The sequence below is a fragment of the Oryzias latipes genome, chromosome 16 (genome assembly GCF_002234675.1).
Source record: "Oryzias latipes chromosome 16, ASM223467v1".
Lineage (NCBI taxonomy): Eukaryota > Metazoa > Chordata > Actinopteri > Beloniformes > Adrianichthyidae > Oryzias > Oryzias latipes.
Genome location: NC_019874.2, coordinates 13,602,887 through 13,630,319, shown reverse-complemented (window position 1 = coordinate 13,630,319; position 27,433 = coordinate 13,602,887). Strand labels below are relative to the sequence as shown.

General features: G+C 37.4%; 1 protein-coding gene across 1 annotated transcript in view; it reads left to right on the top strand.

Annotated features, from left to right (window-relative positions):
- The window catches only part of LOC101167820 (CUB and sushi domain-containing protein 3), a gene marked incomplete in the record, with an annotated part of 253,195 nt that overhangs the window by 127,982 nt on the left and 97,780 nt on the right, over nt 1–27,433 (top strand). The window contains 7 exon segments of the mRNA XM_023964007.1: nt 6,812–6,925; nt 7,348–7,443; nt 7,800–8,003; nt 18,076–18,200; nt 18,324–18,420; nt 20,339–20,443; nt 25,575–25,693. Of these exon segments, the coding sequence (XP_023819775.1) occupies nt 6,812–6,925; nt 7,348–7,443; nt 7,800–8,003; nt 18,076–18,200; nt 18,324–18,420; nt 20,339–20,443; nt 25,575–25,693 (860 nt within the window).

Here is a 27,433-nt window from a genome sequence, read left to right as displayed (position 1 = left end):
TCTTTGTAACTCAAACTCAGTGAGGCTCTTTTTACCGAACAGATAAACCATATGGTGTGCAGCATGGTAGTTTCAGTTGGAATAGAGGTGTGCACGCTATATGTAATTCAACCAGAGGCTGTTGCTATTTTTATGCAAACACTATGAGTTATGAAAAACACAACAATCAAGACAGAAACATGTTTTATAAATATACGGATGAAATTCTAAGCATCTTTAAAAATATGCCTAAACACTCTTAAATCTTCAGCAAATAAAATGGAAATGTCTTTTTATGTGCTTCTGAAATACTTGCAGAAACAATTTATTCTTGTTCTGGATTTTGTTTTTTAAATGGCTAATTATCTTTTTTGTCTATACAATTTTATGCTGTGCATGTTTTAGGACCAATGTTTCATACACAAAAATCAGCATCAAGTAAGAATCCAGCAGCTTCCCTATAGAAAAGGAAGAACATCAAGCGTATTATCCTCGACAAATAGTTTTTGATAAAACAAAGACTTTGATTGTTTCCAGTGCAGCATAACCTTGAATAGTTGCTGATTGAGAAACCTTCATGATTGTTTTTAACATCCATATCAATGTGTTGATGATCAATGTAATATAAGTTTAGCAAGGTTTCCAGTTTTTCATAACCCTTGTAAGGCTAAATTCCTCATGAAATTTTCAGTGGGAGTCGGAAGTTGCCAAATAAAAAGTTGGGCCTAACTGAAGTTTCAGGATGGCTGTGCAATACGCAATATGCCAAGTTGTTGTCAAAGGTCAGTGTTCCAATCCAGTTCTCTCTTTTTTTCTTTTAAATACTACATGTAAAATCTACTTGTGATAACAAAGAGAGCAGGCTCAAGGTTTTTCCTAAAATGAAAAAAAAAAAAGTACAAAATGTTAACACTGAAATTTTTTCCTCAAAATCACAATCGGTGGTTGCCCCGGCTGGTCGGCTGCCTCAGTCTCGTCGAGGCCTGACCGGAGTTCTCCCAGGAGCGGCGCTTGGGGCGGTGCCGGGGCTTGCTCTGTGGGGGACAGCGCTTTCTTGGCTCCTCTCTCCTTGTGTGGGGTGAGGGGTGTGTGGCCTGGGGCTGAGGAGACCAGGGCCCAATGCTGGGAGGGCTGGGGGACGGTTGTCTCATCACCCGGGGACAGTCTACCAGCTGTCCCCCATTTACCCTCTTCCTCATATAATCAGTTATTAGGGTGATGGGGGGGGGGGGGGGGGGGCAGCCTGTGATGCACCTTGGGGGGAGGAGTCACTTGGCAGTGGTCCCCCTGCCCTGGTTGTTGTGTGGCAGGTTTAAAGGTTAAAGGTTAAAAGCCAAGGTTAAAAGCACAGATTTTCCAGAAGTATTTGAATTAAACAAAACATAAAAAGATGATAAAAAGATAATATAAAGAGCAAAATAAATAAAAAATACTTATTCAAACTTAATAATTGACGTAAATCAAAATCTTTGACATATTTCCATCATATATGCTTTTTTGTTGATTTTTTTCTATTCAAAATGATCAAACTTCCATTTATCTATTTGACAGCAAAGCTCATGTTTTTGTGAAACTTGTTTTATAAATAATATATAGACCTTTTTTTTATCTTTTACACAATCATAAAAGAAAGTTCATTATTGGGGCTTCAGAAGATTTTGTTCTGTATTTGGGTGTAATGCTGTTGAGACACATTTCCAGCTCACATATCTCCCATTAATATCACCTGAGTGCCACTCTGATGGAGCAGCATTCTTGCTGACCAGGTGTACCCAATCCCTGCCACGGTCTGCACTTTTTCAAATGGATACTTCTAGGAGAATAACAAACACTGTCACTAAGCACTCATCCTCCCCAAGTAGTTCCAGGAGCATGACATTGATTTTAATTTACTTCACTTCCCTCCACTCCCTTCAGGTCTCTGACCAATAAAAGCACCTCCGATGTGCTCAGATGGCTTTTTTAGACACTGTAAATGTGCTGGTCAACATCTGCAAGTACGGAAAATGGCTGAATGTTGCACTATCAGTGAGTTTTAAGAAATGTTAACCACAACTGGCTACTTTGGATTTGGACCATTTTGACTTTTAAATATTCCAGTAAATTCTACAGGATGTGGAAGGAATACACAGTGTTTTGTTTTGTTTTTTTCCCCAGCAACTATTTTTGGTCATCAAGTCATTACATGGAGATCTTTTAAGAAAGACCTTCCAGCTGTACAGCTGACATGAAATCATTAATATTACATGTGCATACAGGGAAGATGTATGATTAAAGTAGCTTAACTGCTCTGGGGTAATTCAAAACATGAACATGTTCGTGATCAGGTGGAAGTGGATCGCTCTACCTCCCCATGACTTGGCCCAGAAGAAAACAGATTCATCACAGTCCTGCATACATTAAGTCACCAGTTTCTAATGATTTACTAGCTTAATATCTGCACATTGTTACAGGAAAGGAGCAGATTAGAGTCATGCATGGCTGGCTTTGGATAAAGGCAAATATGAGCGACACAAGCTCCAATGTCTGTTCATAAAACATGGTGTACAGCTTTTACGGTCTAGCATTGTGACTATGTACATTTTAGAGCGTTGGACTCTCTCTGAGGATGAAGTCATCTTTTTCTCAGAACTCTGCTTTTGTCACTGATGTACTAAAGGAAGTGATGTGTGGTTTTTGCTGGCATCCATACCTGTTTCTGTTTGTGTTTTTCACCACTTTACATTTTCTTATCTTTATCATCAAAGTCATGGATGTACACTCTTGACCTTCCTTATCCGTGCTGCTGTTTGCTCGGCCACTCCGCAATCAGTTTCAGCCATGCTGCTTTCAGATATGGCTTTGCTTCCACTTTAGCTTCTCAGTCTGCTTTAGTCACTCTCACATCTTTTAGTTTACAAATATGTTGGAGTTTAGTGGTGTAATGCTTTCTTAGCAGTGGGATGTGAGGCCACTTAACCAGGGGAGTTCTGTGTTGTGATGGCAGAAAGTTGTTCTATAATTTATTGGCAAAAAGAAAGGCTCCTTCTGACAACAAAAAAAGAGACTTACAAAAAACATACAGTGTTGAGAGAAAGTACAGTATATGTTCATGTTTTCTGTGTGTATGTGATCTGGAGTGTCTTTGAAGAGTTTGCTTTGAACTGCATGGATTTGACTTAAAACAGTGGTTGTTTTCTTGTTGTTCTGTTTGTTATCCTGATTCCAGATAATAATCCAAACTCTTATTTGAAAAGCAAAGCCTATTTTAACAAAGAGGCAATAAATAATAGAAATTTTTGCTCTGCAAACCTTTCTGTACCCACTAGTTGCATAATGGAAAATAAAACTACCAAAAAGAAAAGAAAAGAAAAGAAAGACTCTATTTAACAATACAACGCAAATATCCAAAAAGGTCACTCTTGCAGTATTTAAGTGCACAGGCTGTGAATATCTAAGGACTTAGTTTTACTTCTGTTTTAAAAGAAATCTTTTCCCAGACAAAGGGGCTGCAGTACATGATAAATAATTGGGTTTTTTAAGCAGGAACACCACTTTTAATACACATCTACACTCCAAAAAGAAAAAAGTTGATCCAACTTAATTGAATCACTTCAATTGGTAACATGTAATTGAATTACGTTTATTCAACTTAATTTTTTATGTCTATCCAACTCAATTCAATATGTTGATCTAACTAATGATATTACTATAATACTAATATTCTTTATACAACCTAGATTGACACATTTTTCTAAAGCTTCACCAATGGGCCGTGTAATTTCCATATCAAAGACATGAATGACCCAGCAATGTCTCGCATTACAAGGCAGGAGTTCATGTGATGTGAAATTCTTCTTAAATATTAGAACATACAATGTATTTCCTCTCAAAGGGGTTGGTCATCATCCTCTCCCAAACTCTAACTCATGGTGCAGAAATAAATAAATATAACAGTTTAAATTTCTAGTTAAAACAGAGGAAAACAGCTAGACAACAAAACACATGTACACAAACTCACACTTAAACCCCAATCTGCCCAGATAGGCAAACAAAATGGTATTCCACAATTCCTTGCGCTGCCTTACGTAATGACGTCATGACTCATTGACAGCTTCACACCAAAGTTACACCAACTTAATTAAATTAAGTTGATTGAAAGTAAGATAACTATGTCAGACAACTACATGTTAATTCTTAAGTTGAATGAACTAAAAAATGTTTTTTTTTTCATTTTTTCATTCATCATTCATTCATTCATGAAAAAAAAATATATATTTATTTTCACCAAACTAAATAATTAAGTTAGATCATTGTAAAAAAGTTAATCTTTCCAACTACAGTCCAAATACCTTTTTTTAGAGTGTAGACAACAAAAGTTGAAAATGAAATAAATAAAAAAAACAGGTTAGAAATCCAATATGAATAGAAGGCAAAAAAGTAGTTTTAAAACTTCATTGAATCTTCTTATGTCAATGTACAAAGACATTTGGTTAAAAGACAGCAAAATTCATATGATTTCTATATTTTCTTATTTCAACAGAGAATTTTTGTTTCAATTGAAAATATCTGTACTTAAAGATAATATTTTAACCCAGAAAATGTGGCCCATTTTGTTCACAAATACATTTTTAAAGCATTTTCTGCACACATGCATTCTCAGAATTCTGTTATTTTTTATTTATTTATTTTTACCACACTCTCCCTCCTATGAGCATACTGGGGCAACATGAAGTCTTAGTTTGTTGCCCATGGATATTTCAGCACATTGAAGAGCTGGGGATCAAACCACAAGCCTTGCGGTTGGACACCAACCAATCTCTCTCCAAGCCAAGCTGCTTCACAACTGATTGTGTGCCTTTCAGTTCTAACAAAATGACAAAGCATGCCAAAGACTTTATGACTGGTTTGTAAAAGTCATGAATTTTAAAGAGCTTTTGATTTTATTGATCAGAAATGCATTTTCTTTCAAAAAAAAAGCAGCTGTTTGAAAATGTGCAACATTTCAAATTATTAGAATTTGTTACTTTCCCTTGAAATTACAGATATAGTCGTTTTTTAAGCCATTTTTGAAATGAACTGTCTTTTGAAATTAACAGCCAACAAAACAGTTACCGAAAGTGGGTGAAATAATATATTCTGCTTTGAAAAAAACATTGGTCGTTCATAATTAGTTTTGATTATCTATGTGTCCCATAAATTACAATTTTAATTGATTGGGTTTGTGGTTTGTAGCTGAACACAGAAGGATTTCGGTGCAGCAGCATGATATGCCTGCTCTTTATTCTGACAGAAATAGCACAGTGTAATCTGAGTTTTAGTGATGTGCTTTCTAGGCTTACTGTATCAAGGGTGACAAGGGAGAACTATAGAAAACACCTGTCAACTGCTCGCTTTGGTCACCCGTCAGCGAGCTGCCTAATTTTTGTCAGATATTTCCTGAATGTCAAAAAGCTTTGTGAAGACACTAATGAGCACAACCCCATGCAACACACACAAAAATTAAACTTCCTATGACTTTTTTTTTTTTATAATTACAAGAGAGCGACAGAAGGGAGAGGGACTTGAAAGAGAATTAGAAAAACAATAGGTAGCTTTCACTGTTCACCAGAGGGCAAGATTGAGGTTGCAGTTTCACCATTAAAAATTCACAAGGACCCAAAAGCTTTATATGCACAGACATGCACAGCTGCACAGACACAAACACATGGGGAGTCGCTGGGGCAGCGATCCGCTCTGCCACGTCTGTTCATTTGGAGGGGGAATCCGATTATCAGATCAATTTCAAGGACATGTACACACCGATGCAATCAGGAATGCTTCTAAGGGATTTTTTTAAATAAATTGTTTTAAAAGGTGTTTTAAGTTACAGCAATAAAAAAAAGGGTTTATTTTGAATAAATCTGTCAGTATACTTTAAATTGCCTTCCCCTCTTTTATGCATACATATGAGCATAGGTAAAATAAAGGTTAGATTCTGCAAAGGTATCAACCATATTCACTGCAGCATCTAACACTTTGACACAAATTGGAGTTTTTGTTGTAACCCACACATTTTTTGTTTCACTGGCTCTGGTCAAGTTTGTATTTTAAATGTGTCTTATCAAAGGGGGAATAATCTGAACTACATTATTTTCTATCTGCTTTGATAAATTACAAACTTCAAACATCATTTATCCTGGAAGGAAGCAGCAACAAATGCATTCTGCCAGTCTAACAAGCAGTTGGTTTACCAAGTAGATGATCATCAGAAGCTCCAGCATGGGCTATTAATGCTTCCTCCATCCATGCAAGTGCTTGTGCTCCATCTGCTGCTACCAGTACCCATCTTCCAGGAACATGCCTCTTTACTAGCAGAGAGAAAAAGCAGCACCCTTTATAATTACAAAGACACTTTCAGGCTGGAGGAGGTTGGGGTGACATCTACTTTCACAGCAAAACCTGATGGCTAATCCAATTTTTCTGCATTGTCTGAAGGTTATTCTCCATGTGAGAAATACCACAGCACATCAAAGTTGGATACATAATTCAATAGAATACCTAATTATTGGTTCTTCAAAAGATGTCACAGAAAGGTTTCTACATGCAGCAGAAGTGACTATATTTGCAGAAAATAAAACCTATAAAAGCTATTTTTCAAGAGTTCTGCATTGAAAGTAACTTTTTGTGCAGTTGATGGATTCAAGCTTAAGAAAAGATTTATATATTTTAAGCATGTTTTAGACTATATTTGTTAGTCCTGATGAGTGTGCATTATTTTGACAATCAGTCCTTATTGACAGCACCAACTCATCCTGACCTGAACTCACTATCCTCTGCTTTTTTCTCTTCTTTCTCATCTCTTCTTCTAAAGTGCTCTTTGGTCAGTTTGTGGTGTTCCAGACCCTTCCCACTGATGCGGTAGAGATATATGATGGTCCTTCAACAGAGTCTGCTCTGCTTTCATCCATATATGGATCACACTCAGGTAAATATGCCTAAATGTCAAAAAATGAGGCTTGAGCAAAGTGTTATTGTTCGTTTGGATAAACAGCACAATTTACCTCTGCTATATATTTCCAGGCTGGATCATAAAATCTGTGCAGTCTTATGTTGTTGAGGTTACATTTCACATTTAGCTGCCCTATGAAAAACCTACAATGAATTTGATTACATTTTCTGAGCTCTAAAAACATTCTGCTTTTATCTCAAAGAATAGGTCAAATGGTTAATCTTACATATATCGTTTGTTCTCCTACAGTTTAAACCAATTTGCATTTTAAAGGGCATTTGTATGGATTTCATTATTAAATCTCGTTTTTGTGTGTGTTCATATCTAAACTGTGCAACAGCAAACAAAAAGAATCTGTAAAAAAAAAAGTTGTGGTGTTTTTGTTTTGTTTTTTTTAGGTGAAACCCTACCCTTGAGTTCAGGAAACAAGATAACACTGAAATTTACTACAAATGGAACAGAAACAGCGAAAGGATTTCATTTTGTTTACCAAGGTAAGGCTGCTTTGTTTGATATGTTTCCAAAGGTTAGAATGTATTTAATGCACTCAGTGCATTTGGCTTTGCAGGTAGTGTGGCCTTACATGCACAGCATAAATGGAGAAGAAGCAGAGAGCCAGTGAACGTGCCTCTGCCCAACTTAGCTGGCTAGAATATTGTGGTATGAAATATCCAGTTTTGGCAGAGCAGATGAGAGTGACAAATAACCTGCAGGAATTTTTACAAGGGGTTTTGCTGTATCACTTTGCCTTTTTTTGTTTTGCCACTACCCCCGCCTGCTGTTGCCTGTCGGTGTAAAAAACATCCACTGCTTTTTGTCTTACTGTCTTTCATTCTTGCTACTTCCCTAGCTGTGCCACGAACAAGCGCCACTCAGTGCAGCTCAGTCCCTGAGCCGCGGTTTGGAAAGCGGATAGGGAACGACTTCGCCATCGGCAAGGTGGTGCTGTTTGAATGCAATCCAGGTTACACGCTGCACGGCTCCAATGCCATCAGGTGCGAGGCCGTGCCCAGTGCCCTAGCCCAGTGGAACGGCACTGTGCCCACATGTGTTGGTAAGCATTCTTATTCCCAGCTGCACCTCCTTCATTCACTCGGATACACAAACTCACTCACTGATCCACAAAGGTGAAGCAGATGCACTAAAATTATTTTGGTCAGTTTCCGTTTTCACTTGTGATTACCTTTTCTGTTGTTGTACTATGCATTGCAAAGAGGCTACTATCTCTCACCTGTTGAGAAATCCAAAACAAAAAGAAGCTGGAACTAAAATGTTTGAAGGAGTTGTGGACTCACTGAGCTATGATCTACGGCAACAACGAATAACGGTTTAAGTGCCACAGAGTGGTAGCCTAAGTAAGTTTAAGAAGTAAAGGGATTTTGTCATTAAAAATGACTTTCTAGAAGATGGTTTCTTTAATTTTATTTTTTAATTTTTATTCTTTTGAAATTACTTAGCTTATATGAAAAGAAAAACTTTCTGCAAAGGGGAAAAAAGGAACTGTAAAAAAATATTAGTGGTGTGATAGAAAATGTGATTCAAGTTCATAATTTAATGTACATTTCTGATTTAATTGTTCTTTTCTAAAATAAATGTGATTTAAAATCAATATTTTAAGTTATTAAAACAAACTTTTCATACAAAGTAGAGTCCCATTTGTTGTCAAACACTTGGGTGTGTGAAATTTGCAGACACGGCTCCGCTTAAGGACCACTTGATTTTTTAACCCCCCATCCAACCTCCTAATGCTGAGTGTCAAGCAGGGAGACATGGGGTGTATTTTAAGAGTCTTTGGTATGACTCAACCATGGGTTTGAACTAATGACCTTCTAGTCTGAGACACTAGACAACAAGGCCACTGAGTTGGTTTAACTGGTGAGTCAAACTAAACAAAGTTGACACTTTCATCTTTAGGATTCTAAATTATTTAAATAAAAACAAATATTCCTGAAACATACATGAGTTCCCTTTAATGATTCCAATTCATGGAATCAAACATTCAACATTGATTTTTTTTTGAAGATTTATTCTATATACATTTTTTAACCCAGTTCTAGTCAACATTGTATACACTCTTGATGGCTTTGTGTTTTTGTGTATAGTCAAAATACACCATAGTCAAAGCTAAGTTCTATGGCGAAGAATATACCACACAGAGTGTTCTTCAAAAATTGTAAAAGTCGTATCACTTGGGTCAGCAAACAATTTTTTGTTTACTCGTCTAATGTTCTTGTTACTTTCTGTTGAGTGCTCAAGAACAATAATGTCGTTGTTGATTCAAGTTTCTTATTGTTTTTTTCTATTGGCGAAATCAATCTTTTGCTGTTGGTTTCCACAAAAGCTGATTTAAATGTGCTCTTACCATGAAAAAGGTTTGTTTTTCAAAGCCACAGTTGTACAAGTCATTGCAGAATGTTATTGCAGCATGAAGCCACTTCAATGTCTAGTTTTTAAAGGACCTATATCAAGCTTTTCTAAAGCCTTTCAGAATAAACTACATCCATATGATAATATAGTACCTTTGGCACACTAAAGAACATTTTTTAAATGAAATACGAGTTCTTTTCGCACCTCAGGCTCGGCAGCATGTCTGCATTTTGCCTACAAAAAAACAAAATATGATTTTTGGCCAAAACGGATGTGCATATTGTGCATTAAATGGTAAATGGCGTATACTTGTATAGCGCCTTTCTTCCTACAAGGACAAAGCGCTTTACAGTCACAGACCCATTCACCCAGTCACACACACATTCACTCACACATTCACACACTGGTGGCGGCTCCGCTGCCAAACACAGGCGCCCGCCTACCACCAGAGGCAAGGTGGGGTTCAGTGTCTTGCCCAAGGACACTTCGACTCATGGGTGTGGAAGGCGGGAATCGAACCTGCAATATTATGATCATTGGCCGACCGCCCTACCGCTGCACCACGGCCGACGTTTTGCGTTTTGCCGATCACTGCTAGCTCTGCAGAAAAAGAGTGTTGACAGTGCGCTCTTTTTGTAAGGGGATGTTCTTTGCTGATCTATGTCACAATGTGAGAACCCGCTCATTTTAGTGGATTGGGAGGGGCTGCTGCTCAGAGTGCAGATTTTTAGAGGAATACTCAGAAATGTGTGAATAGACCAAAATAACACATGTGTGTTTTTGTTTTTGTGAGGTGACATTATAATACATTTAAAAGCTCAAAAAGTTGATTTTGCATGATAGAGACCCTTTATGCTTTGCTGTATAAAACCTAAAGGCAGAAACATCATTTATCAGAAAAAACAAACTTTGATTTCATTTGTATAAAATTACCTTATTTTATTAAATATTGCATTATAAATACAGACAAAATGATTTATTTACCTATGCTATGAATGATAAATACTAGATTCAAGATGTTCATTCATACAGATTGATTCAAACATGAGTGAAATATGTTTAAAAAATGTGTGTTGTGTTTATGAAGTATTTTTTTTCAAAGTACATTTGGAAAGTACATTCTGCAGCAGTTCAGATTGTTGTACAGCGTGAAGTTTTCTTTTTTTTTTCCATGCAGATGGTGATCACAGCTCAATCAATTTTGAGTTTAGAATATTCTCATTGGGGAGATCCCAGCTTACAGCTGAAATCATCTCAAACCTGTCACTGCATTTTGTGCAAATGTTCTATTAAATATATCCATTTCCCCAAACAGCTATATTCTCACCCAAAGCCTATCCAATGTTCTCTGCAGCAATGTGCGCACAGTGGTTATGTATAGTGTCATACTGCCAATCAGCTGCAAGTAATTGTGCATGCAGTGGCAAGAGGCTGTTCAGAGCATCTGTACCTGCAATGAGTCACGAGGTATATGATTGGTGCATCTGTGACAAGTAAGTAAGAGATATACAGATTAATTTTAAAAAAGCTTGAGACGTCAACAATTTTTCTGGGAACAGGTGACTTTTTCTGTTTCCATTTGTGCTTTTTGTTGTCCTGCTCCTTTAAGATACAGATTTTGCAAGCTGTCAGTTTTGCTCACTATTAGAATTCCATGTTGGCATTCCCCAGTTGGAAACACAACCTGAAACTCTTACTGACAAATATTCTGCAAACTCACATCACATTGACATATCCGTTTACCATTTGAACAGATGCCTTTGTTGATGCTACTGCCCTGGGGGAATCTTTCTTTGTAGACACAGCAAGTCTTGGTGGTCGATGGTGGTGCGTCATTGTGCAGTGTATACTTTTGCACCTTTTTCTTGTTGTTTTACTTTACTCTGAAGCTTACAATCCCTTATAGATAATACATTTGATTATCTCTTAGTTAGTGTTTTGACAAAACAAGAAAAGGAGCCTAAAATCTGGAAGCTAAAGCTGAACAGCTATGATCTACACAAATAGAAGCCTCATAAGGGGGTATGTACATGTTTGTTTGGCTAACAGACATACCACCAAGAGCATGTTTAGGTTTTGTACGCACGCAAAAAAACAGTTCTTTGTTTGCACTTGCTGTTACCAATAGGATATGCACGTCAAGGGAAAACTCTTTTGACTGCTTTGGGAAGGTTTAGAGCTTCCAAGAGGCAAAACAAAACCCATTGAAACATGGATCTTCCTGCCAGCAAACAGCCCAACATGGCGAGGAAAAGAGATTTCAAGCCAGGATTCAACACAGTCCACTGTTAAGTGGTGGGGGAATAACGGTGGCATGCGCGGCTCCACTTTAAATACACCGACTTTCATCTGGTGATTGAATATTTGCTGCAGCAACTCCCAGAGCGAAACATGTACTCATTCAGAATATTTGATATAGCTTCATGAAAACTTGAGAAAACACATTAAACTAAATTACTCAACCGCTGTTAATGGGACATGACAGCTTCAGGGGCTGTTTCAGGAGGTAGGTTTTCGAATCTTATCTGGCCTAAATTGCGCTGACTCATCATGCAGTGCAGTTATTTTTGTCACAAAAACAAAAAACATAAGATCATGTTCTTTTTTATGACTTTCTACAAGATCTTTAAAGAGTAAAAGGTTTCAAATGGGTGGATGTTTAAAGAAACATTTGAGGAGAGACGACTAAAGGATGTTGGTGATTTTATCAGACAACACAAGTTTGAGCTTTGAGGGATTTTTCTTCAAAAAAAACAGGATGGTGAAGTGTTACACTCTTTAAGCATCTGCTCATGTCAATATTAGAATGTGGGAGTGAGCAAGAGTCTGTTGTGGGTAAACAGAAGCAAAGATGATTAGAGTCTGCAAAACTGGAAAGCACATCTCAGACACACACCACATTCCTTATGACTCTAAAAGTGATTGCCGCCAAAAATTATATAAGCTCACAGATTGCTATGATTCATACTTTGTATGCCCACGCTGTGGAATTCACAGTTGGCTCAGACAATCTTTTGAAGGTGTCAACAAGTGAACAGTGTCACACAGTGCTTGTTTTTAAACTGTGAATTATTGTTTTGAAAGATCATCCCAAGACCAATTAAAAGGTCTCAGTTTTGTATTGCGTAGGAGTTTTTTTTTCCTATAACAGTATCTAATAGACCCTTTTCACGGTGACGTCAGACAAAATGGCGGCGTATCGGTCTAGACAGGCAAAGCTGACGACTGAACGCTGTTTAATACAATTTTACGTAAATTATAAAAGGTAACCTTACTAACTGTAACAGTATTTGTTTTCCTCTCTCAGATCATTCACAAATCAAAATACAAATTCATGATATTCTCCAATATTGGAGGTTCTATTGAAAATATCGACCTTTCATTTGAGCAGATATTATTCTAACGGTTTCTATTTTGGCTGATGTCTTCCACATGTATTTTTTATATTGTCCATACGAACTTGGGGAAGCAGCTGTGCAGTATTCTTATGCTGCGCCAGCATTACTTAATTTTGCATTTTAATTTGTGAAAGATCAACAAATATAGTTAGGTTGGACATTTATAAGATAAGTATTTAGATTTTTCCATGTTTGCAGACTGTATGACCCCACAATTTGTCACCTTTTTTATTTTAATTTATTTTCATGTCATGCAAAATTTGTATACAAAAGGCAATAAAAAATTGACATGAAGGACTGTCATTTCAAATAGGAGATTTCAACAGGTGTGATAAAGAAAAAATGAAAAACTATCTGCACAAAACTGTGGTTAAACTTTGGTTGCGTTCGAGAGCAAAAAAAAGAGAAAGCACTAAAGTTTTAGTTTTCATAGTAACAATTTAGTGAAAATTTTGATTAGTGCATAAATATGTCATAAAACAGCTGCACAGGACTTACATGTGACATGGTTTTGTATAAAACATGATTTCAAAGCATTAAAAAGTGTGAGGTTTATCGGTAATAACTATAATTTCTTTTCATTTATTCAATAAAAAATATAAAATGTAAAATTTAACACGGTGGAGCAGTGGTTGGCTCTCTTGCCTCACAGCAAGAAGGCCCACAGTTCAAGTCCCGGCTGGGGGACATGAAAAACACAACATCAATGGGGACCTTTCTGTGTGGAGTTTGCATGTTCTCCCCGTGTATGCGTGGGTTCTCTCCGGGATCTCCGGCTTCCTCCCACCATCCAAAAACATGCTTCATAGGCTAATTGGCAACTCTAAAGTGTCCATATGTGTGAATGTGAGAGTGAATGGGTGTGTGTTTGTGGACATTCTACCCTGCGACAGACTGGTGACTTGTCCAGGGCGTCCTCTGCCTTCGCCCACAAGTGGCCGGGATAGGCTCCGGCAGCCCCGTGAGCCCGAAAGGGACTAAACCGAATAGAAAATGAATGAATGAAAAAAATAACATTTAAATTATAAAACCTGAACCACTGGCAAACTCCATTTAAATTCCCACTCTAACTGTATTTTTTTCTATTGTAAAATTGTTTCCAGTGGTCTTTCACTTATGCAGTTTTTAGCCAGAAAAAATAGTAATTTTTTTATGACTTATTTTCTGCAAAGTGCCAGGAGTTCGATCAGAAATTTGCCTCTGAGTTGTGGGCAGGACAGTTGGCTCAGAAGTATCCCTCCGCTGATATCCCATCATTCCTTTGTTTACACTTTCTCGCTAGCTTACAAAAACAACAAAAACAGATGAGGAAAACAAAGAGGTACATGGATCTAGTCACCTGCAAGTGGATGCAGCAGTACAAGTGGAGAAGGGAGACTTTGGCCCGCCCATTTCTGTTACCGCGTTGCAACTGAGAGCTACTTCAAATGGCATGTTTTTATCTGCTCCTGATCCATCCCGATTTGAATAAGAACATACTCAGAAATGCAGTTTTTATATATGTCCTCCATCATTAGAAAAATGCTGCAAGAACAGAAGTAGTGGGACTTTAACTGCTTCCTTCACAATCAATCAATCATCCAATCAATCATCCAATCAATCAACCAACATATCAATCAATCAATCAATTAAAGAAATAGTCATTTTTCCGGGTCAAGGGCGGTTTCAAAAAATCGACACTGCATGTTTCAAACTAAAGATAATTCCTACTGATCTGAAACTGGGATCAGAGCTTCAAAAGTGTTACACCCTAAAACCTGAAAGGAAAAAAAAAAGAGATGAAAAAAAAAGACATAATATTTGTTTATAATGGACTGAAGTAAAAAAGAACAAGAACGCCTTGGAGATCATTCTTCTCCTAATAAGATTTTGGTCACTTTGACAGCCTGAACTGCTTGTTGAGGCTTTTGCCTCATCGAATAAATTTTCTCATATTTTATTCACTGCCCAATCAAAATTTCCAGTTTGACTAAAACAATTTGGTTTAGAGAAATTTTTTTCTTTTGGCATAATTCTTTACATGAGCAAGCTTTGTGTCTTTTTGAAACAAAGCCAGCAGACTTTGCCAATCAAATTGAAGCATGTTTGGAGTGAAGAGGCTGCAGCACGAGGTGGAAAGAACACCTCTCCGCATGTAAAACCGCAGGCAGAATTGATCATGCATACTGCTTGCTCAATTCAAAGGTAGATACAGAATTTCTGCAACAAAAGGAAACATATTTTAAAGCAAACAAAGAGAGCATAGCGTAAAAAAAGGTCAATGTAAATGAGATGTATTCAAAATGCAAAATCAGCTATGAAAGTCAAAATAAGCTTTAGAATTTTATTTTTATTTGGCTTGTATTTCTATTAGAAAAGCAAGATGCATACTGACCAAAAGTTAGTTTAAAAGTTAGCTTCTTGAAAAATTCCAACATTTATTAAAGGTGCATGACTGAAGTATGTTTTTGGAGAACTAATGGATGACCTGCACCTAACAGATCACCACAGAAAAGAATTACCCAGTACTGAGAACTTCCCTTGTTAAATGACTGTTTAAAGCGCTCACCTTTTAGAGTTTTAAAGTCTATGTTTTAGGTCCTACTTTTTATTCGAACTACAGGGTAAGGAAGTGAAAAAGAAGGAAAATTGAAACACGGGTCAAAAATAAAAACCTATTTAATATTCCACTGTAATTAAAAGGGTTAGTAAAAGCCAAAAATGTGTGATCAATTGAACGTCAGACTTTATGATCACCTCTGTGAAAGCAGTTTTGGCCCTTTAAAGGCTCATTCATCAAATGTAGATAACAATTACTAATGCCAAAAAAATCTGCACTGGCCTTTGACAAGTAGTCCACTACTCATGATTCTGATAAAGGTTATAATTTAATTTTTTTACCATTTAGAGTCCATTATTCTCCATACAAAGAGATTATTCACAAGTGGAAAGCAATAAGAATAGTTGCCAAGATTGGATGTCCCACCAAATTACAGATTAATGTTATTCATGTTTTTCATGCATTTTATGACAGTGGAAATGAAAATGTTCTTCATAAACAAAAACAGAAAATTTTTAACTGAAAGTGAATGTCAAATGGAATTTTTAATGACCTTTTAAAGTTAAAGTGTTAAAGTCGGTTTGTTCCACTTCTTGCATGTGTGGGTGTTGCATTACAAATCTAGTTTAGTTCTATCTTTATGCATGTTTGACAAAACAGCAGTGTTTTTTCAAATAATTGCTTATTTAATGGGCCTAGATCATGCTATTATTAAGCTATATCCATATCTATTTCCTTTACCACACTAAAGAACAATTTTTGTATTGAAATATGAGTACTTTAGGAACTACTTTTCCTACCCTGGAGGGACTGTTCCTGACTTATCAATGTCACAATGTCAGAGGCCCACTCTCTTTCATGGATTTGAAGGGGCTGGTGGTCATTGCGCAGGTTTTTAGAGGAATGCTCAGACACGCATGAATGGATCAAAATACTAAGGACCACACTAATATGCTTTGGGGTTGTTTTGGATGAGAAATTGACTTTATAATGCACTTGAAAGCTCAGAAAAGTTTATTTTTTATGTTGGAGCCCCTTCAATGCCCAATGAATTCCTTAAAAATCTGGGAAATAACTGTCAAGAATCTTTTCGTTTGTCTTGTTTTCTAAACATTATTGATTATTTAAATCCCAAAACAGAGATCATGTATGCCTTAAAACGATTTGATGCATAAAAAATTGCAGTAGTTATTGCATGCTGTACAACTATTGGACTTTTTTACCTTCTAAATGGCTTTTCTTAAGTTCTAGAAAACCCAGTCAAACCCCTCCCGCCTTGTTATTTTCCTAGATGTTTGCTTGAGCTTTCACTTGAATGTGACTTTAAAATGCGAGACAGTTTTGTGACTCAGAAGCCAATTATGTAACTGAAAACAAAGTTACTTACATTGATAGTCTGGGCACTCCCTGTCTTATTGACTGTATAACTTTCAATAAGTCTTGAAAGCTTAAATGCAGACTGCACAGGGTGAGACATTCTTGCTGCAGTATCCTAGATAATATTGTCATTGATCTTCACTTTTTCCATTTGCCAAACTGACTTGAGAACAGCCACACAAGCCAGTCTGCCTGTGCTGTAATTCTGAGATCAATGGCTTTCAGCACCAACTTTTCAATACATGACATCCCCCTTCACAGAAAAAGCCAATATTGTTGTAGAGATTATACAAACGAGTAATTTTGTTTTTTATTGCTGGGCAGTTTATTGTAGATGAAGCATTAAAGTAATTTCCTTTAATGTGTCACTCAAATAGGAAAACCGGAGTTACTGTTTGGCCATTTTAATGGAGGGAACATTGGAGGGTATTGATGATCACAAAAAAATAACCTCTTGCTGTTTGAACTTGTCATTTGATTGTTAGAATGCAGGTTTTTTTTTCTTTTGTAATAAACATTGTTTTTGTTTTCTGTGTATTCTCTTTGCTTTTATGTTGGATTGCTTTTATCACTGACCTGTACCATCAGGCTCAAGGACTTTCTAATTAATGACGTGATTTTTGAGACAGCTTTTTTTATTAAACCGCTAGACTCCTTGGATATAAAAAAGTGCAGTTATGGTCACAGAATTTCAAAGCTGAATACAAACTAGTTAACCCTGCAGTTTTAGGGGTTTAATAAGGCTCTATGGATGCAAAGAAGGAATGACATGGACCATTTTTATTAATTATACACAAGGACAGACAAGGACAATTGGTACTTCTAGGAAAATCTTTAAAGAAATTGACATGCTATTGTCTTCTAATTTATTTTAGTATTACAGGCAGTTACTTATGTCTCCCTGTCCGACAGTGTCATCACTGGTCACTGGCTTCAACTTAGCATTTATCTGGGAGCTTAAAGACTAGATAAACAACTTGGACAACGCATTGAAACACTTCAGCACTTAAGACACGATCAACTTTGTCCTGTGCAAAATTGACATCACTCATCAAGGTCGGATGGTGTAAATCTGCACTGAACAATTGATAAGAAAGCACCTTTGTTGCCACAGTCCTTTGCTTTAAATCATACAGATCCTGTGTTAATTTACATAATGGAAGTCATACATCTCTTTCTAATGGCTGGCTTCATCACAGGGCTCTGATCTTTCAGTAGAATCAATTGAGTTTCATCTCATAAAGTGACTTGATTGTGGCTCATTTAAAATCCATTTTACCTGTGTCCTTTCTAGAAGGTGGAAAGGCTTTTCCAGTGCTTGACAGTAAGCTGTTTCCCCACAGTGACACTTGTTCAGACCTTAGAGTCTGTGTTTTTTCAGCTTGCCGGAACTTTGGCAAGGGTTGACTTTCCTTTTCTTTCCCAATATGTCATCCTTTGTCTAGTTCCCTGTGGTGGAGTGTTAACCGCGCGCAAAGGCACTATCCTCTCACCTGGTTACCCAGACCCATACGCCAACTACCTTAACTGTGCCTGGAGGATCTCTGTTCCTGAAGGAGCTGGCATACAGGTGAGATGCAGATTATATCCTGATCTTTTTCTTTTTTTTTTTTTTTTCTCTTGGTAAAGTTTTAAACTGTCCCTTTGTATCATGTTTGTTGTACAACTAAAGAATAGCATGTTTGTCTTCCAGATTCAAGTTGTGACCTTTGCCACGGAACACAACTGGGATTCGCTAGACTTTTTTGATGGGGTCGATGGCAGTGCACCGAGGCTTGGCAGCTACTCTGGTATCTCTAATAAATTTAAGCTTTCTGACACAAACTGAATTTCAAACAGACTACGCAAAGGTGCAGCAGCAGACACATGGGCTTGGTGACATTTGGGAAGTTTTTAAAGAAAATCTTTTTTAAAATCCGTTTTCAGATGTTGGAGAATAAAATGAACCTCCTTTTTGTAGTGCTATGTACTTGTCTTTGCAGTAGATATTTTCATTATCAAGCCCATCTAGAGTTTATGAATGTAGCATAGCTGTAGGGCTCACATTAATGGAGGCTGTGCACTTTCAACATGGTAACCAGTAGAAAGCAGGGCATCCCATAATTTTACATGCTAAATCCTTGCATAAGAGGCACTGGTGGACCATAATGAATTCTACAGCATTATCAGTTTCATGGAGTGAGCTGTCCAATTTCTCAAGTAGGACATATCTCATTTGAGAACAAACCTCTTTAAAATGAAATAGCTCCACATTAAAGCTTCTGCTTTGCCGAGCAAAGATGCGATGAGAAAAGGTTAGAGCATTTGAAATTCACAGAAATTCCTTAGCATTGACTGTTATGATTATGTCTTTTTATTATTACGATGTTATGATTATGAGCATGTCAAAAATATTTTGCAGATTTTTAAAGACATTTGTGATGAGTTTATATTCTAGGCTAAGCTTTGGTTATTTGGTTTGATGCTGCTGTTTAAGGTTTCAAACACAGTGTGTCTAACATGTTTCGCAAAACAATTGTCAGGACATGTTGGTGTAGAACCCAAAATATAGGAGACCTGGCTTGGTGGCAGAAACTTAATAATTGAATAAATAAATCCAAACATGACTAAACCCATGGTCCAGCAGATGACCTGACTATGAAAAACTGAAAACCAGACAGAAAAACAAACAAACTGCACAATCCTCACAGTTCAGGAAAAAAAATCTCTGCAGTGTCTTTGTCCCCATGTCACGCCACACCTGAAGGTTCCTTGCAGTCATGTTCAAGTCATGCCAATTCACATCCAGCCAATCTGTTCCTGAGGGCAATTGCTGGGGTCATCCTTCAAGTCCCTTATTGCTGTGGAGGCTCATGCCCCTCTTCATGTGGTCAACAGGACCACTCCTTCATGTTTCCTGTCCCGTTCTAGAGGAAGGTTGTCAGGGCTGCGCCTGTTCATGTTCCTAAGGAGGGTTGTCTATGCCGCTGTCAGGTAGGGGGGTTGATAAATGCAGAGACAGGAGGCAGGTGGTTCCAAGAGAAAAGGGTTTAATACTCATAAACAAAAAGCGCAGCTAAGCAGGGTAACCAAACATGACAAACTGTCAGGGTAACCAGGAAGACAGGGAATCAGACGGTCAGAGAAACTTACGGTATGGACCAACACAATAGGAAGGCAGATATAAGACATATATACAAACATGACTGACACAACACAGGTAAAATCTATCAGGAGAGATTGGGACCACGGGAAGTAAAACTCAAAACTAAAACATACAGGAAACCTTCAAAATAAAACAGGAAGCAGAACTCAAACATGACAGAAACAAAATGGAAGCAAAACTAAGGCAAAGAAACCCAAACCATGACAGGATCTGCCTTTTTGGGGAGGAGTACTGTGAGGAGTGTGCAGTTTGCTTTATTAGTGGTGGTTTTGGTCATGTGTTTGAGTTGTCCCCTGTCAGTCACTTCAGGTTCATGTTAGTAATCATCCAAAACAGTTTTCATTTCTTGTGTCATACATCACCAGTTCCTGACAACAATAGCATTACAATACACCCATTTCACATTAAGATATCATTGTTGGCAGAATTTAAATAGGGAATTTTGCATACACTTTATAATTCATGCGTTTGTCTATTATTGTATGTCAATGGTTGTTTACCATGAATTTGACTATAGATGGTGTACCAAATAGATTCAACACCATACTACATGTGTGTTACAGGTACAACAATACCACAGCTGCTAAACAGCACCTCCAACAACCTCTACTTGACTTTCCAGTCTGACATCAGTGTTTCTGCTGTTGGTTTCCACCTGGAATACACAGGTATGAGAAGAGATAGCAAGCATGCCTACTTTTTTCTCATTGTGTGTTGGGACTTTATGTCTGTGCTCATCTACCATTGGGATCCAGCTGCTTCACTGTGGCAAAGCTGTCATGAAGATAGCTGTTCTGGATGGTACAGCAGGAGATAGAAAGACAGCGTGTTATCCCTTCTTCCTTTATATTCTAATTTTTGGTCCATTTGCTTCCCTGGCATTGAATCATGGTGTTTTCCCGGTTATTTAGCTTTTATAAAATCTTGCATTGCTTCAAAAGACAGGACTGTCATCCATTTTCATTTGTGAGCTGAATCTGTTCATCTCTCAGTAGGCTATTCACTCTGCGGCTTATTTGCTGTGGATAATGCTTCACAATTTTTCATGCTCCTAACATTTGAAGAGTGTTGTTGGCCCCAGTGGGATGACTCATTTACCAAGTGTTCCCAGTCAAAAATGGTTGAGCTCACCTAGTGGGGGATGTTTTATGAAACAATTTGATAATATTATTGTATTGAAACTGTTTTTACCTTACTGTATTTTAGGAGAGACATGGGTAAGATTACTGAGAATATTTGACACAAAAGAAGGAAAACAGGTTCAATCCCAAAGTTCTGCTAGCAGAAAAACATTTGACATCAATTCAAACTATATTCCACAATTGTGTTTCACAAAAAAAACGACGAAGGAACATGGCTGTTGCTAAATCTGCCCTGGCTGCCAGTCGTGTAAAGCTGTGAGTGACATCCTGCTGCTGAGAACGATTTCACAGTCATGTCTCTCACACTCTGTGCTTGGTTTCTCTTGCTTGGAATCAGTTTGTTGTCAGATCCACCACCCCCTACTCTCCCCCACACCCACCCTCTGTACCAACTGCTCACAGTCACCACAGAGACAAGCCTCTGTGGCCATTCCCTCAGTGTCCATCTCACACTTTGATACTCCTGAACGTGTGTGGAAGTTAGTTCTTTAATTTTGGAGGATACCATGCTCCAAAAACACTCCTCCTGTTGCTATCATTTTTCATTTTCCCTTTATACCATATGGCTGTATTGTCTGCTCTCTGGCAGACACTCATGTAGGAGTGTTCAAATCATGTTTAAAACTAGGATCAACCACTCTTTGTCCATAGATTTTCCAAAAATTTACAATTTTGTGGTCATATAATTGCAACTCTAAATTATGACCTAAGGGTTTTTTATCTGCATATCTTTTCTGCACACTGTTTTGCTTGAAAGACCAATTATTTTTTTTTTTTTACACAACCTAGTTTTTAGATGCTTTGGGCACAGGAGCGATGAAAACAACCACAGAGGCTGGCTAACACTCGACCAGCCAACCATCTGGTTAGAAACATATCCTTTGGGTGATCACTGGAGTCCACTGAGACGCGTCATAAATCCTCCACTACTCATCACTGGTGTCTTCATATGGATAGCACAGGAATTGCTGAAATGCCCTACATTTTACATTTTTTGATCTTAAATTTACACTTAAACAGTTAGAAATTTCCCTACAATAAATCAACTAAATCGGGCTGCACGGTGGCGCAGTGGTTAGCGCTCTTGCCTCACAGCAAGAAGGCCCCTGGTTCAAGTCCTGGCTGGGGGACATGAAAAATACATCAACGGGGGACCTTTCTGTGTGGAGTTTGCATGTTCTCCCCGTGTCTGCGTGGGTTTTCTCCGGGATCTCCGGCTTCCTCCCACTGTCCAAAAAACATGCTTCATAGGTTAATTGGCAACTCTAAATTGTCCATAGGTGTGAGTGTGAGAGTGAATGGATGTGTAATTGAGGATATTCCACCCTGCGACAGACTGGCGACCTGTCCAGGGCATCCCTTGCCTACGCCCAAGTAGCCGGGATAGGCTCCGGCAGCCCCGTGACCCCGAAAGGGACAAAGCGGTACAGAAAAAATGAAAAAAAATAAATCAACTAAATCAATGCTGTGCTAAAAGCAAACTTAGTCTACTACATGTTTCTGAAATATTTTGTGTGTATTTACTTTTGAAGCAAAATGTTAAATTATTCAGAATAGTTTATGTAAAACAGTGCACAATTTTTATTCTTGAAAGTGGATATTTTCTCTACATTAATACACATAATGTGGCATCCTATTCTTTTTTACTTGGATTGACGTGTATACTTTTTAACATTATTGTCAGGTAATATTTTATTTCACCTTTCATTCTTGTTTTAGCTCAATTTTAAGACTGAAATAATCTCAATCCCAGCTATCCTAAAGTTATTTTATTTGCTTTAGTTAGGGTTAATGTTCTGATTTAGCGTGCAGGAGCTTTTTATTTGCTTTCATTAATTAGTAAATGATTAAATAACTGTGTAAATGCAACACATGAAATGTAAAAGAGTTTATATTACTTAATTAGTCAATTTTTTTAGCACCACTACCAACAATTCTCTATACAATAAAAAGGTCTTTTTGTTAAGTTTCAGGATCTATTTTACTGAATATTATGTTCAGTGATAAAATGTGAAAGTTCAGAAAAAGTCATTTATCTTGTTAATTTTGTCTTTTTAATTAATTTAATCAATATAATTGTGTAAACCTTGGTTGACAATTTCTGCTTTAGACATAGGCAATGATATAAACTTTCTGGAAAAAAGTTTAATTTACATGCAAAATGTATCTGAGAATTATATAAAAAAGGCTTTTTGCAGTCTTCTGAAAATTCACAGAGGAATTTGTTTCTATTAATTATGACTTGGATACTCTGCTTCACTGGTAAGGCTCTATTTCAGAAAAAATTGTGTTATTGTACAATTGTGTCATGATAATTAAATTGTGTCTTGATTGGACACTTCCAGTCAGTGGTTCAGATCATTTGATTGCTAAAGCGATTAAACAGATTCTTTTATCTTTGCGAGGGTAGCCGAAGTTGTTAATATTGGTTGGTGGCTTAAGATGAACACTGCACCGATTAGCATAAATGTTATTATGATACAGCTTTTCTATTTTTACCCAATTTAAAACGTCTGCGTTTGTCTGCATACAGATATCTTTTTCTCAACACAATTCGAAATAGCTGTTTTCCTATATATGAGATTAACAAAGTTTAATCCTCCTTTTACTTCTAAAATAATTCAATTTCTGTCAGTTAGGAATTTTTTTTATTAAAAACAGCAGCAATCTTATAGCTGCAGAGATGTACAGCCATAGTTCATTTGGCTGATGACATATTAAAACAGTTAAAATGCCAATCTGTTGGCTGAATGCAGGCAGCAAGGAATCCTGTGGAAAACACCAAGTATGCTTGATAAGCTTGACGTACTTGCACATGTAGGAACAGGTGCTCTCCCTGCAAAGGATTTTGATGATTTGACTGGAAACCATCCAGAGCTCAACAGGAACCAGTGCCATATGTTAGTTAGCAGCCGCTCTTAACCTGATTCCAGATCTGTCTGCTAAAATGTGATATTCCATCTCTGTTTGCTCTGTCAGTGATTTATTAAGTATAATTTATGTTTCCAGAACCTGTTGATATTTTCTTTCAGGTCTGTTGGCTTTCTTGACGTTTGACAAGCTGTATTAGACACGCTTACACTTACTGGCAGATGGTGGCATGTTCAACATGAGCATTTTCCCAACTTTCACCAAGATTTAGCTGCTGCCGTAGAGCTGCTTGCTTGCAAAGCTGTTTGCTTCCTTTCTTTACACAACACCACAGCAGTAGAATGGGTTGTTCCCTACAGTTTGGACACTTGATAAACTCACACAACTGTTTAGTGTATAGCTGCTTTTCTGCTTTGATGTTGGATTTATTGCACCAGCTACACTAATCATATGACTTATATAACTAGATCTCACAGAAATCAATTAAACATTTTCAAAAGTTGAAGAATTTTCAAAGTAATACTTTGTTTGAGCCAATGCCTGACAAGACTTTAGGGGTTTAAAGATACCGTACACTTCCCTTTTTTCTTGCAGCTGTTTTTCAGCTGAACTGTTGCTGCTTTCAAAGCTCTTGCTCCGAACTCTTTTGGATACCATCATCTCCCACTCAGCACCACTCTTTCCTGAAGTGTTCAGTAAAGGGATAACTTGAGCTGTTCAGCACTCTGTTAGGTTACCTTTACATTGTTTTGTCACCCCTGTTGCCGTGTTTACGGTCATATCCTCTCACCTCTTTGTTTGGACTTGTTGGCTGTTTGAGGAGGTTTTAGTGAGAGTGCTTATGTAATACTGGATTTTTCTGTCTGACCATGAAGTCTGTATTTGTATTGTGTTCCTGCAGATGCGTCATGGTTCTTTTCTGGTGTTGCTTGTATCATGGCATGCATACTCCTGTTGATTACTCACTCTGCCTTCTGAAATATCCACAGCAGAGAAAAATCATTTTATAAAGGCCTTTTCGAAAATTAGCAGCTTCTTTGAAAGTTTATTATCCATCCAAACGATATTTAATCTGCCTATTTGTGCATTTTATTTGGTTAAATTTTTGCTTTTGAACCCATTTTACATGGATTGAAGAATCAGCTGTGAAGTTTAATTCAAATGCTGTTCACTCTCTTTCACAGGGATTTGACTGTATTTTTATTCTTTTGTTTTTCTCCTAATTAATGAGTATAACTCCAGTTTAACAAAACGCCCCATAGTGATTCAGTCTAAATCACCATGATTGCCTTAAAGCCATTATAACACAATGTATCAGTCTTCTCCGTACCTGGCAAGTGACACTGTAATCATTTTGTTCCAATGGAGCTCAATGCATCTGTCAAGTATTACATTAGAAATTGCTTTGTAATTTTGTAGTCACTGCTTGATACAAAGTCAGGAGGGCTTTATGATTACATCTCCATGGAGACCAGCTTTACAGCTTGTCCCCGTTTCTAAATATTTTCCTATGGGTTATTAAAAAACATACTTAATTTTCTAAGATGGCAGACTGTGTATGTTGTCAAAAAGGGTTTTATGATTTCTTTTTTTTTGGCACATGTTAGAAAAATGAGCACATACAATAAAAATGTAACATTCTTTTTTTATATATATATTTTTAGCATTATTCAAAATCACTAACAAAGCAAGAGCTAAAGTGACCCAGTACAAGGCTTGCAGTTTTGCTAAATTGTGCAGATGAATGATTGCTGTCTACACTTGTGTGTTGTGACTCTGTCCTAAGCAATAGGTTTGGATTCGTGCCCAGAGCCGTTGCCTCCCAGTAATGGCCAAAAAGTGGGGGATCGCTACACTGTGGGTGACATGGTTTCTTTCCAGTGTGATCAAGGCTTTTCATTACAGGTGGGTGGAAGCATACAGCGCTAATCTTCTCCATTCTTCTGGCTATTAATCCGAATGATATCCAGCTGCCTGCAGTGGCAATTTTAAATGAGTACCCCAAAGGATGAGTTTGTCAAGGCAGCATTACTAATGGTATTCATGCGTGCGTGCGTGTGTGTGTGTGTGTGTAGGTGTGTGGGTGTGTGTTTGAGAGAGGGAGAGACAGAGATGAAATGCGCTGCAAAGAATTATGTGAAGTGTTAGCCCTGCATTCTAATTTTTAATGGTGTTTGTGTATTTTGCTTTCATGTTTTTCTAAGTGTACATCTTAGTAAGTGTGTGTCTGTTACAAAGCAGCTCTGGGTTCTTCCAATCCTTCCTGAGTAAACACTATGGGGAGGAGCGCTTTGAGCTGAAGAACCTTCCAAGGCCACAGGCAATGGATTGTGTTAACAGTTGCCTTTCAAATCCCACAGAGACTTTTCATCGTGGCTCAGGAATTCACTCCTTTTCACATTCTTTCTGGACAAAGAAGAAACATCTTACATACATCTTCAGGCTGAGCCATAAACTTAAGGCCATTGTTGAAACAAAAGCTCAAGTTGGCATGGGTTGTTGTTATATTTTGAGCTTAGTTTTCCTTTTTCAACAGTGCCTGGATTCTCAGGTTTTAGTGGAAATGCATTTTCCATCCTGTTTATTAGAATTTAAATGCTGAGTAAAACAGAAAAATAAATATGCATTTTAGTTTAAACAAAGAGTCATCAACCTATCAATGAATTATCGTGCTAAAATCAACAGAGTTCTGCGTTTTAAATTGTTAGGATGTATAGGATGACACATTTTAGATCTATTGTTTATAAACTAAACCTTCATTTAGGGAACCAAAGCAAAAATGACATGTATCAGTCAAGTTGGAGCTTTGGGCTAACCTTCGTAAAACCACTGATGTGCGATTCAGCACAGTGCTCTCCTGGCAGGCATGTACTGCCAATGATCCAGCAAAGCTAGCAGGAGAGAAAGAGCGTCAATCCAGCTGTGATGAACTGTCACGGAGTGCATCTATTAATCCTTTCTGTCTCTGGCGAGGGTTTGTAAAACTGCCAGGTGAAAAATGAGATGACGATTTGCGATAATCCTCAGCTCTATCAGTTTGGCTCCACACAGAACCAGTCCATCAAGTTTCTTCTGACTGTAATTACACCTGTAATTTTGGTTTTCTAAGCTGCTGGCAGCCCTCAAGCCCACTGAGTGTAGCAATGACTTTTTACAAAATCAATCCAATAAGTGAAACTTAGCCATCACATATATATGTGCTCTGGTAGTGGCATTTACGTAACCATACTTCTCATTGTCTGCGCTTGTGTGTAGCCTTGCAGTCCAACGACTTTATTTTGCAATAAATCAAAAGATGACTGAAGTGGGCCTTATAAGGTTATTTATTCCAAACTTGATCCAAGGCCCTGCTTTAAGGCTAAATTGTCCTAAATATGTTTTATGACGTTCCCATTCACATTTTATGAATTTTCCCCCTCAGAAAAATGCATTTTTATGTTTTAATAGCGCAAATTAGTGTTAATAAAAAAGGTGATGGTTTGTTGGAGACTAATATTCATTGTTACATTTTTCTTTCCACTATAATTAATACCCATGTAATAAAATCAAGATACTATTATAAAAACATAAAGGAATGATTAGCAATCTTATGATCTATCAGCCAAATATGAAGCTTTTGCCCCAAGTGTTTCTGAGACTTTAAAG